Consider the following 13495-nt stretch of genomic DNA (forward strand, 5'->3'; position numbering starts at 1 on the left):
CTCTTCTTTCTCTCCTTCTCTTCTTTCTCTCCTTCTCTTCTTTCTCTCTTTTTCTCTCCTCCTCTCTCTTTTTCTCTCCTTCTCTTCTCTCTCCTCTTCTCTCTCCTTCTCTTTTCTTTCTCTCCTTCTCTTCTCTCTTCTTTCTCTCCTTCTCTTCTTTCTCTCCTTCTCTTCTTTCTCTCCTTCTCTTCTTTCTCTCTTTCTCTCCTCCTCTCTCTCTTTTTCTCTCCTTCTCTTCTCTTCTCTCTCCTCTTCTCTCTCCTTCTCTTTTCTTTCTCTCCTTCTCTTCTCTCTTCTTTCTCTCCTTCTCTTCTCTCTTCTTTCTCTCCTTCTCTTCTCTCTCCTCCTCTTCTCTCTCCTTCTCTTTTCTTTCTCTCCTACTCTTCTCTCTTCTTTCTCTCCTTCTCTTCTCTCTTCTTTCTCTCCTTCTCTTCTTTCTCTCCTTCTCTTCTTTCTCTCTTTTTCTCTCCTCCTCTCTCTTTTTCTCTCCTTCTCTTCTCTCTCCTCTTCTCTCTCCTTCTCTTTTCTCTCTCTTCTTTCTCTCCTTCTCTTCTCTCTTCTTTCTCTCCTTCTCTTCTTTCTCTCCTTCTCTTCTTTCTCTCTTTCTCTCCTCCTCTCTCTCTTTTTCTCTCCTTCTCTTCTCTTCTCTCTCCTCTTCTCTCTCCTTCTCTTTTCTTTCTCTCCTTCTCTTCTCTCTTCTTTCTCTCCTTCTCTTCTTTCTCTCCTTCTCTTCTTTCTCTCTTTTTCTCTCCTCCTCTCTCTTCTTTCTCTCCTTCTCTTCTTTCTCTCCTTCTCTTCTTTTTCTCTCCTCCTCTCTCTCTTCTTTCTCTCCTTCTCTTCTCTCTCCTCCTCTTCTCTCTCCTTCTCTTTTCTTTCTCTCCTTCTCTTCTCTCTCCTCCTCTTCTCTCTCCTTCTCTTTTCTTTCTCTCCTTCTCTTCTCTCTTCTTTCTCTCCTTCTCTTCTCTCTTCTTTCTCTCCTTCTCTTCTTTCTCTCCTTCTCTTCTTTCTCTCTTTTTCTCTCCACCTCTCTCTCTTTTTCTCTCCTTCTCTTCCCTCTAGGAGGTTCGTAGGAACACATTAATAAAAGATGGTATGAGGGAGCAGGTCATCCCCAGTCTCTAACTCCTCTCTCTCTCCTCTCTAGGAGGTTCGTAGGAACACATTAATAAAAGATGGTATGAGGGAGCAGGTCATTCCCAGCCTGGTTGAGTCCTGGTACCAGATCCTCGGGGCCTATCAGCAGTCTCACCCTGAGATCACCTGTCAATGTCTGGAGGTAGTGGGGGCATACGTCTCCTGGATAGACCTCAACCTCATCGCCAACGACAGGTACGTCTGTCTGTGTGGTCTGTCAGTGTGGTCTGTGTCTGTCTGTGTGGTCAGTGTCTGTCTGTGTGGTCAATGGCTGTCTGTGTGGTCAGTGTCTGTTTGTGGCTGTCTGTGTGGTCAGTCTCTGTCTGTGTGGTCAGTCTCTGTCTGTGTGGTCAGTGTCTGTCTGTGTGGTCAATGGCTGTCTGTGTGGTCAGTGTCTGTTTGTGGCTGTCTGTGTGGTCAGTGGCTGTCTGTGTGGTCAGTCTGTGTGGTCAGTGTCTGTCAGTGTGGTCAATGGCTGTCTGTGTGGTCAGTCTGTGTGGTCAGTCTGTGTGGTCTGTGTGGTCAGTCTGTGTGGTCAGTCTGTGTGGTCAGTGTCTGTCTGTGTGGTCAATGGCTGTCTGTGTGGTCAGTGTCTGTCTGTGTGGTCAATGGCTGTCTGTGTGGTCAGTGGCTGTCTGTGTGGTCAATGGCTGTCTGTGTGGTCAGTGGTTGTCTGTGTGGTCAATGGCTGTCTGTGTGGTCAGTGGCTGTCTGTGTGGTCAATGGCTGTCTGTGTGGTCAGTGTCTGTCTGTGTGGTCAATGGCTGTCTGTGTGGTCAGTGTCTGTCTGTGTGGTCAATGGCTGTCTGTGTGGTCAGTGTCTGTCTGTGTGGTCAATGGCTGTCTGTGTGGTCAGTGGCTGTCTGTGTGGTCAATGGCTGTCTGTGTGGTCAATGGCTGTCTGTGTGGTCAATGGCTGTCTGTGTGGTCAGTGTCTGTCTGTGTGGTCAATGGCTGTCTGTGTGGTCTGTCTGTCTGGTCTGTCTGGTCTGTCTGTCTGTGTGGTCAGTGTCTGTCTGTGGCTGTCTGTGTGGTCAGTGTCTGTCTGTGTGGTCTGTCTGTGTGGTCTGTGTCTGTCTGTGTCTGTCTGTGTGGTCTGGTCTGTCTGTGTGGTCTGGTCTGTCTGTGTGGTCAGTCTGTGTGGTCTGTGTCTGTCTGTGTCTGTCTGTGTGGTGTGGTCTGGTCTGTCTGTGTGGTCTGTCTGTGTCTGTCTGGGTGGTCTGTGTCTGTCTGGGTGGTCTGTGTCTGTCTGGGTGGTCAGTGTCTGTCTGGGTGGTCAGTCTGTGTGGTCAGTGTCTGTCTGTGTGGTCAGTGTCTGTCTGGGTGGTCAATGGCTGTCTGTGTGGTCAGTGTCTGTCTGTGTGGTCAATGGCTGTCTGTGTGGTCAGTGGCTGTCTGTGTGGTCAATGGCTGTCTGTGTGGTCAGTGGTTGTCTGTGTGGTCAATGGCTGTCTGTGTGGTCAGTGGCTGTCTGTGTGGTCAATGGCTGTCTGTGTGGTCAGTGTCTGTCTGTGTGGTCAATGGCTGTCTGTGTGGTCAGTGTCTGTCTGTGTGGTCAATGGCTGTCTGTGTGGTCAGTGTCTGTCTGTGTGGTCAATGGCTGTCTGTGTGGTCAGTGGCTGTCTGTGTGGTCAATGGCTGTCTGTGTGGTCAGTGGTTGTCTGTGTGGTCAATGGCTGTCTGTGTGGTCAGTGGCTGTCTGTGTGGTCAATGGCTGTCTGTGTGGTCAGTGTCTGTCTGTGTGGTCAATGGCTGTCTGTGTGGTCAGTGTCTGTCTGTGTGGTCAATGGCTGTCTGTGTGGTCAGTGTCTGTCTGTGTGGTCAATGGCTGTCTGTGTGGTCAGTGGCTGTCTGTGTGGTCAGTGGCTGTCTGTGTGGTCAATGGCTGTCTGTGTGGTCAATGGCTGTCTGTGTGGTCAGTGTCTGTCTGTGTGGTCAATGGCTGTCTGTGTGGTCTGTCTGGTCTGTCTGTCTGTGTGGTCAGTGTCTGTCTGTGTGGTCTGTCTGTGTGGTCTGGTCTGTCTGTGTGGTCTGGTCTGTCTGTGTGGTCAGTCTGTGTGGTCTGTGTCTGTCTGTGTCTGTCTGTGTGGTGTGGTCTGGTCTGTCTGTGTGGTCTGTCTGTGTCTGTCTGGGTGGTCTGTGTCTGTCTGGGTGGTCAGTGTCTGTCTGGGTGGTCAGTGTCTGTCTGGGTGGTCAGTCTGTGTGGTCAGTGTCTGTCTGTGTGGTCAGTGTCTGTCTGTGTGGTCAGTGTCTGTCTGGGTGGTCAGTGTCTGTCTGTGTGGTCAGTCTGTGTGGTCTGTCTGTGTGGTCTGGTCTGTCTGTGGGGTCTGTCTGTGGTCAGTCGTTTTATTCTCAACCAGGATTCCTATGGAACGCCGTTTTGGTCTTTGTGTGTCCAAAAACACTATTTGACGTGCCAATGAAGCTTGTTGACCAATCAGGACCTGAATATGACTGCATGTCATATAATTTAACGCATTAATACGCATTTAGATGCACTATTGTAAAGTAGCTGTTCCACTGGATGTCAGAAGGTGAATTCACCAATTTGTAAGTCGCTCTGGATAAGAGCGTCTGCTAAATGACTTAAATGTAATGTAATACATTTTCTACGTAGTTATTACACATTGATTAGACGATCCCTCGTATTTCATATATCACAATGATTCATCGTTGCTGTGATGCTGGTCAAGTTGTCTCGCACACCTACAGTGCTGGTCATTTCAAAAAGCTAGCTAGCTCATGGATGCAAACAATGTTCTTCTGACTAACTATAAAGCTAGGTGTCATCATCTAAAATAACCAACAGACAGTTCTTATTTGATTATAATGGTAGTCGGACCCATCTATGTGAAGCTAGCCACAATAAGGATTAGCCACAATTAGTGGACTTTGCGGTTTGCCTTCAAAATAAAAGCATGGCATAATTGTACTATTTGTATTAATTTGCATCCCTGTCAATGACATACTTTTCATTTGAAGGCAAACTGCAAATTCCACTATTGTGCCTAATCCTTATTGTGGCTAGCTTCACAACACATAACCCGGTCCATTCGATCCTCACTAGCCAGATGAAGCTAGCTGGCTGCTTATAACATTAGCTTTGGGTAACAGGGTTAAGTAGCTGTCTAGTAGCTATTATTTTTTATTATTATTTATTTTCATGAACTGAAGTTCAATTTCAATAGGCGAACAACAAGTGGCAACCTAGCTAATACTTACTCACAGGGATTCCTAAATAATTGCTTAGAATAATGAAAGTGACTGCAGTTTCTACTGGTCATTTTTTTCAGACTGGTGCTAGCTAGGTACTAAGCTAAAGCTAGCTAGGTACTAAGCTAAAGCTAGCTAGGTACTAAGCTAAAGCTAGCTAGGTACTAAGCTAAAGCTAGCTAGGTACCAAGCTAAAGCTAGCTAGGTACCAAGCTAAAGCTAGCTAGGTACCAAGCTAAAGCTAGCTACCCCAGAAGTTGCGGTCGAACAAATGATGCTTTATTACCAACGCGGTCTTGAAAACACATCGTTCGTGGCCGGTGTTGCAGACTTCTTTGTACAGCTTTGACAGAGCTGCTGTATCTTTTTGACACGCAAAGACCCTTAAACGGCATTCCGTAGTATGTATGTATGTATGTATGTATGTATGTATGTCGTGAAGCTAATAGCAGTGACACTATTACTGTGTAACTCCGGTAGGGCAACATCTGAAAAATATCACACTTGATTGAATTAGAGGTCGACTGATTATGATCTTTCAATGCAGATACCGATTTATTGGAGGACCAAAAAAGCCGATACCGATTAATCGGTCATTTTTTATTATTTTTATATATTATTTTTAATGTTAAAATGTATTTGTAATAATGACAATTACAACAATACTGAATGAACACTTATTTTAACTTAATATAATACATAAATAAAATAAATTTAGCCTCAAGAAAAATAATGAAACATGTTCAATTTGGTTTAAATAATGCAAAAACAAAGTGTTGGAGAAGAAAGTAAAAGTGCAATATGTGCTGTGTAAGAAAGCTAACGTTTCAGTTCCTTGCTCAGAACATGAGAACATATGAAAGCTGGTGTTTCCTTTTAACATGAGTCTTCAATATTCCAAGGTAAGAAGTTTTAGGTTGTAGTTATTATAGGAATTATAGGACTATTTCCCTCTATACCATTTGTATTTCATTAACCTTTGACTATTGGATGTTCTTATAGGCACTTTAGTATTGCCAGTGTAACAGTATAGCTTCCGTCCCTCTCCTCGCTCCTCCCTGGGCTCGAACCAGCAACACAACGACAACAGCCACCACATCAGCAGCGTTACCCATGCAGAGCAAGGGGAACAACTACTAGAAGGCTCAGAGCGAGTGACCTTTGAAACGCTATTAGCGCGCGCTAACTAGCCATCCATTTCACTTCGGTTACACCAGCCTCATCTCGGGAGTTGATAGGCTTGAAGTCATAAACGGCGCAATGCTTTTGACGCAATGAAGAGCTGCTGGCAAAACACACGGAAGTGCTGTTTGAATGAATGTTTACATGCCTTCCCGCTCAGTCAGATTATATGCAACGCAGAACACGCTAGATAATATCTAGTAACCATGTGTCATTAACTAGTGATTGTGATTGGTTGTTTTTTCTAAGATAAGTTTAATGCTAGCTAGCAACCTACCTTGGCTTACTGCGTTCGCGTAACAGTCTCCTTGTGGTGTGCAACGAGAGAGAGGCAGGTCGTAATTGCGTTGGTCTTGTTAACTGTAAGGGTGCAAGACTGGATCCCCCGAGCTGACAAGGTGAAAATCTGTCGTTCTGCCCCTGAACGAGGCAGTTAACCCACCGCCGTCATTGAAAGTAAGAATGTGTTCTAAACTGACTTGCCTAGTTAAATAAAGATATATAAAAACATTTTTTTTTTTTTAAGAATCGGCAAATCGGCCCTGATTAATCGGTCGACCTCTACTTGGTTCCGGTGCTCGACCACTCGGCAAAAGCCAACACGACAGAACGGTTGATTGTCAAGGGCAGTGAATTATCATTATCTTGGAATTTGGATTTCGTCTTTGAGTCGTCTCGGTGAAATGTTCTTATTCTTTCCAATGACTGCTGGACCTGTTGACTGGTGGATCCACACAGCAGACATTGTGGGTTAGGAATGCTGTGTAGTGCAAAAAATCTACGCGCCGTCATTACGTCATGTAGCCGTGTTCTATAGCTTTGACATCCGGTTTTTAACATCGACGTTAAACTAGATATCTGGCCGATACCAATGTTGGCATTTTTAGCTAATATCGTCTGATTCTGATATGTTCACCGATATATCGTGCCTCCCTAATCAGGATAGATGATATTAAGGTATTAGAGGTAGATATGTACATGAAGGCAGGGTAAAGTGACTAGACATCAGGATAGATGATAATAAGGTATTTGAGGTAGATATGTACATGAAGGCAGGGTAAAGTGACTAGACATCAGGATAGATGATAATAAGGTATTTGAGGTAGATATGTACATGAAGGCAGGGTAAAGTGACTAGACATCAGGATCGATAATAATAAGGTATGAGTTGGATATGGTGAATTCAGACCATTCCCCTTTCAGTAAGTTACAGCCTTATTCTAAAAATGATTCAATTATTTTTTTCCTCATCAATCTACATACAATACCCCATAGTGACATCACAATACCCCATAGTGACATCACAATACCCCATAGTGACATCACAATACCCCATAATGACAAAGAGAGAACAGGTTGTCTAGAAATTTTGCCAATGTATTAAAAATAAAACAGATGCCTTATTCAGACCCTATGAGACTGGACATTTGAGCCCAAATGCATCGGGTTGAAACTCATCAGATGTCGCCCTCCTCCGTCCGCGCCTTCTTGCCATCAACATCAGTGGTTGTTGTCTGACGGTCCAGGTTTATGAACTAGACACTAGATCAGATAACTGGTCCTGGACCAGTGTGTTCCTCTCCCTCCAGGTTTATGAACTAGACCCTAGATCAGATGACTGGTCCTGGACCAGTGTGTTCCTGTCCCTCCAGGTTTATGAACTAGACACTAGATCAGATGACAGGTCCTGGACCAGTGTGTTCCTGTCCCTCCAGGTTTATGAACCAGACACTAGATCAGATAACTGGTCCTGGACCAGTGTGTTCCTCTCCCTCCAGGTTTATGAACTAGACACTAGATCAGATGACTGGTCCTGGACCAGTGTGTTCCTCTCCCTCCAGGTTTATGAACCAGACACTAGATCAGATGACTGGTCCTGGACCAGTGTGTTCCTCTCCCTCCAGGGTTATGAACTAGACACTAGATCAGATGACTGGTCCTGGACCAGTGTGTTCCTCTCCCTCCAGGGTTATGAACCAGACACTAGATCAGATGACTGGTCCTGGACCAGTGTGTTCCTCTCCCTCCAGGTTTATGAACCAGACACTAGATCAGATGACTGGTCCTGGACCAGTGTTTAACCAGTGTGTTCCTCTCCCTCCAGGTTTATGAACCAGACACTAGATCAGATGACTGGTCCTGGACCAGTGTGTTCCTGTCCCTCCAGGGTTATGAACCAGACACTAGATCAGATGACTGGTCCTGGACCAGTGTTTAACCAGTGTGTTCCTCTCCCTCCAGGTTTGTGAACCTGCTGCTGAGTCAGATGTCTGTGGAGGACCTGAGAGAGGAGGCGTGTGACTGTCTGTTTGAGATTGTCAATAAAGGAATGGACCCGACAGACAAGACCAAGCTGGTCGAGTCCCTCTGTCAGGTCCTGCAGTCGGCTGGCTTCTTCAACGTGGACCAGGTAGGTGCCCCCCCAGACACACACAGACAGGCACACACAGACACACACAGACAGGCAGGCAGACAGGCAGGCAGGCAGACAGGCAGGCACCCTTCAGAAAGTTTCCTTCACATTGTGTCGTGTTCCAGTTTGAATTTAAAATGGATTCAATGTATAATTTGTGCCACTGATCTACACACAATCCTTCATAATGTCAACGTGAAATTCTGCTTTTTCTTTACAAATTTAATACGAAATGAAAAGCTGAAATGTATTGAGTCAATAAGTATTCAACCCCTTTGTTATGGTAAGGAGCCTAAATACGTTCAGGAGTCAAAATGTTGCTTAACAAGTCACATAATAAACTGCATGGACTCACTCTGTGTTCAATGATAGTGTTCAACATGATTTATGAATGACGACCTCATCTCTGTATCCCCACACATTAAAATATCTGTGAGGTTCCTCAGTCGACGAGTGAATTTCAAACACAGAATTGGCCATATGAGGCCAATGGTGACTTTAAAACAGAGTTTTAATGGCTGTGATAGAAAACTGAGGACGGATTAACATTGTAGTTACTCCACAATAGTAATCTATAAGACAGAGTGGAGAGAAGGACGCCTGAACAGAATAACAAATATTCCAAGACAGGGCATCCTGATGTCGCGAATAAATGAACTCTGTCCTGAACACAAAGTACCATTCTTCATATTGCCTAGCATGGTGGTGGCTGCATCATGTTATGGGTATGCTGGTCATCGGTAAGGACCGGGGAGATTTTCAGGATAAAGAGGGGAGAGGAAAAAAAACAATTTCGCTAAGCACAGGACGAATCCTAGTGGAAAACATTTCCTCTTCCTCCTCACCTCTACTTCCTGAATGGATGTGAAACTGTTTCCTGTTTATACCTGAAAAGCCACCCCCCCCTCCTGTTTCCTGTATCGTGAAACTGTTTCCTGTCTTGGCAGGAGGAGGATGTGGACTTCCTGGCCAAGTTCTCCAGACTGGTGAACGGGATGGGCCAGTCTCTGGTGCTGAGCTGGACCAAACTGGCCAAGGGGGGCGACGTGAAGGAGGCCGCCGAGGCGCTGCGTGCCCTCGAGACCAAGGTTCCTCTGCTCCTCCAGCTGTTGGTCCACGACGACGATGACATCTCAGCCAACATCGTAGGCTTCTGCTACGACTACCTGAACGTACTCAAACAGGTGAGATACACCCTGCTAGTTGGGAATATGGCTCCCTATTCTCTATGTGCACTACATCTGACCAGAGGCCTATGGGAATATGGCTCCCTATTCTCTGTCACCTTATTCCATCCCTCTGGTCAAATGTAGTGCACTATGAAGGGAGAGGGAGTCACTAGATGTATCTTTACTAGACAGGAGAGGGAGACACTCTAGATGTATATTTACTAGACAGGAAAGGCAGACACTCTAGATGTATATTTACCAGACAGGAGAGGGAGTCACTCTAGATGTATATTTACTAGACAGGAGAGGGAGGCACTACACTCTAGATGTATATTTAATAGACAGGAGAGGGAGTCACTCTAGATGTATATTTACTAGACAGGAGAGGGAGACACTACACTCTAGATGTATATTTACCAGACAGGAGAGGGAGACACTCTACACTCTAGATGTATATTTACCAGACAGGAGAGGGAGACACTCTACACTCTAGATGTATATTTACCAGACAGGAGAGGGAGTCACTCTAGATGTATATTTACCAGACAGGAGAGGGAGTCACTCTAGATGTATATTTACTAGACAGGAGAGGGAGTCACTCTAGATGTATATTTACCAGACAGGAGAGGGAGTCACTCTAGATGTATATTTACCAGACAGGAGAGGGAGTCACTCTAGATGTATATTTACTAGACAGGAGAGGGAGTCACTCTAGATGTATATTTACCAGACAGGAGAGGGAGACACTACACTCTAGATGTATATTTACTAGACAGGAGAGGGAGACACTACACTCTAGATGTATATTTACTAGACAGGAGAGGGAGACACTCTAGATGTGTCTTTACCAGACAGGATGGAAACCATAGAAATATAATCTCTAGAATGGGCGTGGAGTAGCCCCTCAGACCACTGTCATGTGACAGCGTCTTCAATAGGGTCCGGTTGGCACGGTAACATGACGTAAACCTGTGTTCATCTGCTTAATCTTCCTCAAGGGGTCCGAGTGGCAGAGTAACATGCGTCAGGTAGGGAGAGGAGGACAGGAGGCCATTGAAGAGTACTGGGACTCAGACAAGGTGGAGAAAACTGTCCACACTAACTGACCCGGGGAGGGGGGGGGGGGCTGAATTAGCAATGAATTAGCTGATTCACTGTGAATTATTCTACATTTACAACAAATATTGACTTGGAAATGACCGTGGTATTATTGACTTTACAAACCAACAACACATTCAAGTTTACCTTCCTAAATGATGCAGAACATTTAGAGGTGTGTGTGTGTGTGTGTGTGTGTTTATCATAGTTTGCTGGCTAGTCTGTCCTGTTATCTGGAATAGCCCACTGCGTTGTATTAAAAGGCCTGTGGTGTCTCACAATGAGAACATTCTGGTGTCTCACAATGAGAACATTCTGGTGTCTCACAATGAGAACATTCTGGTGTCTCTCACAATGAGAACATTCTGGTGTCTCTCACAATGAGAACATTCTGGTGTCTCACAATGAGAACATTCTGGTGTCTCACAATGAGAACATTCTGGTGTCTCTCACAATGAGAACATTCTGGTGTCTCTCACAATGAGAACATTCTGGTGTCTCTCACAATGAGAACATTCTGGTGTCTCTCACAATGAGAACATTCTGGTGTCTCTCACAATGAGAACATTCTGGTGTCTCTCACAATGAGAACATTCTGGTGTCTCTCACAATGAGAACATTCTGGTGTCTCTCACAATGAGAACATTCTGGTGTCTCTCACAATGAGAACATTCTGGTGTCTCTCACAATGAGAACATTCTGGTGTCTCTCACAATGAGAACATTCTGGTGTCTCTCACAATGAGAACATTCTGGTGTCTCTCACAATGAGAACATTCTGGTGTCTCTCACAATGAGAACATTCTGGTGTCTCTCACAATGAGAACATTCTGGTGTCTCTCACAATGAGAACATTCTGGTGTCTCTCACAATGAGAACATTCTGGTGTCTCTCACAATGAGAACATTCTGGTGTCTCTCACAATGAGAACATTCTGGTGTCTCTCACAATGAGAACATTCTGGTGTCTCTCACAATGAGAACATTCTGGTGTCTCTCACAATGAGAACATTCTGGTGTCTCTCACAATGAGAGCATTCTGGTGTCTCTCACAATGAGAGCATTCTGGTGTCTCTCACAATGAGAGCATTCTGGTGTTTCTCACAATGAGAGCATTCTGGTGTCTCTCACAATGAGAACATTCTGCTGTGTGTCTCACAATGAGAACATTCTGCTGTGTGTCTCACAATGAGAACATTCTGCTGTGTGTCTCACAATGAGAACATTCTGCTGTGTGTCTCTCACAATGAGAGCATTCTGCTGTGTGTCTCTCACAATGAGAGCATTCTGCTGTGTGTCTCTCACAATGAGAGCATTCTGGTGTCTCTCACACTGAGAACATTCTGGTGTCTCTCACAATGAGAACATTCTGGTGTCTCTCACAATGAGAACATTCTGGTGTCTCTCACAATGAGAACATTCTGGTGTCTCTCACAATGAGAACATTCTGGTGTCTCACAATGAGAACATTCTGGTGTCTCTCACAATGAGAACATTCTGGTGTCTCTCACAATGAGAACATTCTGGTGTCTCTCACAATGAGAACATTCTGGTGTCTCTCACAATGAGAACATTCTGGTGTCTCTCACAATGAGAACATTCTGGTGTCTCTCACAATGAGAACATTCTGGTGTCTCTCACAATGAGAACATTCTGGTGTCTCTCACAATGAGAACATTCTGGTGTCTCTCACAATGAGAACATTCTGGTGTCTCTCACAATGAGAACATTCTGGTGTCTCTCACAATGAGAGCATTCTGGTGTCTCTCACAATGAGAGCATTCTGGTGTCTCTCACAATGAGAGCATTCTGGTGTTTCTCACAATGAGAACATTCTGGTGTCTCTCACAATGAGAACATTCTGCTGTGTGTCTCACAATGAGAACATTCTGCTGTGTGTCTCACAATGAGAACATTCTGCTGTGTGTCTCACAATGAGAACATTCTGGTGTCTCACAATGAGAGCATTCTGGTGTCTCACAATGAGAGCATTCTGGTGTCTCTCACAATGAGAACATTCTGGTGTCTCTCACACTGAGAACATTCTGGTGTCTCTCACACTGAGAACATTCTGGTGTCTCTCACACTGAGAACATTCTGCTGTGTGTCTCACACTGAGAACATTCTGCTGTGTGTCTCACACTGAGAACATTCTGCTGTGTGTCTCACACTGAGAACATTCTGCTGTGTGTCTCACAATGAGAACATTCTGCTGTGTGTCTCACAATGAGAACATTCTGCTGTGTGTCTCACAATGAGAACATTCTGCTGTGTGTCTCACAATGAGAACATTCTGCTGTGTGTCTCACAATGAGAACATTCTGCTGTGTGTCTCACAATGAGAACATTCTGCTGTGTGTCTCACAATGAGAACATTCTGGTGTGTGTCTCTCACAATGAGAACATTCTGCTGTGTGTCTCACAATGAGAACATTCTGGTGTGTGTCTCTCCTCTTCTAGTTCCCGCTGCTGACAGACCAACAGAAGACTCACGTTGAGGTGCGATTTCATCAGGAACTCTTTGGGCTGGTTTCCCAGACACAGATTAGGCCTAGTTCTGGACTACAAATATGTTTATTTTATTGTATGTTTATTTTATTGTATTCCAGGAATATAATTACTCTGTGTCAGGGAGAAACCAGCCACTAGCTTTTAAAACATTTTCTTGTGTCTGTCCATCTGTCATCTTGTTAGCAGATATATCTAGTATGGAAATAAAATGCAAATCAATTTATAACATTTTTGACATGCGTTTTTCTAGATTTTTTGTTGTTATTCTGTCTCTCACTGTTCAAATAAACCTACCGTTAAAATGACAGACTGATCATTTCTTTGTCAGTTGGCGAACGTACAAAATCATCAGGGGATCAAATGCATGTTTCCCTCACTGTGTCCAGTGTGTTGACTGCTCTCTGTCTCACCAGGACATCATGTTGGCCGTCATGAAGAAACTAACTTATGATGAAGAGTACAACTTTGACAGCGAGGTAAAACTTTGACTGAGTTTTAAATTGTGGGGGGAGTTGAACAGCATTTTCATTACACACTGTCTCCATCTTCCTCTGTCCATCTCTTCCCCCCTCTTTCTCTCCTTCTCTCTCTCTCCTTCTCTCTCTCTCCTCTCTCTCTCTCTCTCCATCTTCCTCTGTCCATCTCTTCCCCCCTCTCTCTCTCCTTCTCTCACTCCTTTCTCTCTCTCTCTCTCCATCTTCCTCTGTCCATCTCTTCCCCCCTCTCTCTCCTTCTCTCACTCCTTTCTCTCTCCTCTCATTCTCTCGCTCTTCTTTC

At 44.8% G+C, this 13495-nt stretch overlaps 2 protein-coding genes across 3 annotated transcripts in view; both read left to right on the forward strand.

Moving 5' to 3' along the window:
* Positions 1-13495, forward strand: part of LOC135515598 (uncharacterized protein KIAA0930 homolog) — a 504429-nt gene that overhangs the window by 332254 nt on the left and 158680 nt on the right. The gene's annotated exons all lie outside the window — the stretch shown is intronic.
* Positions 1-13495, forward strand: part of xpot (exportin, tRNA (nuclear export receptor for tRNAs)) — a 52595-nt gene that overhangs the window by 22999 nt on the left and 16101 nt on the right. Inside the window, exons 7-12 of one of the 2 annotated variants that reach the window (XM_064939215.1) lie at positions 1145-1329; positions 7771-7939; positions 8890-9126; positions 10110-10190; positions 12668-12706; positions 13132-13194. In XM_064939215.1, the coding sequence (XP_064795287.1) occupies positions 1145-1329; positions 7771-7939; positions 8890-9126; positions 10110-10190; positions 12668-12706; positions 13132-13194 (774 nt within the window). The remainder of the gene's footprint in view (positions 1-1144; positions 1330-7770; positions 7940-8889; positions 9127-10109; positions 10191-12667; positions 12707-13131; positions 13195-13495) is intronic. The other variant, XM_064939217.1, reaches the window with a different exon arrangement.

This window comes from Oncorhynchus masou, chromosome 27, assembly GCF_036934945.1.
Source record: "Oncorhynchus masou masou isolate Uvic2021 chromosome 27, UVic_Omas_1.1, whole genome shotgun sequence".
Classification (NCBI taxonomy): domain Eukaryota; kingdom Metazoa; phylum Chordata; class Actinopteri; order Salmoniformes; family Salmonidae; genus Oncorhynchus; species Oncorhynchus masou.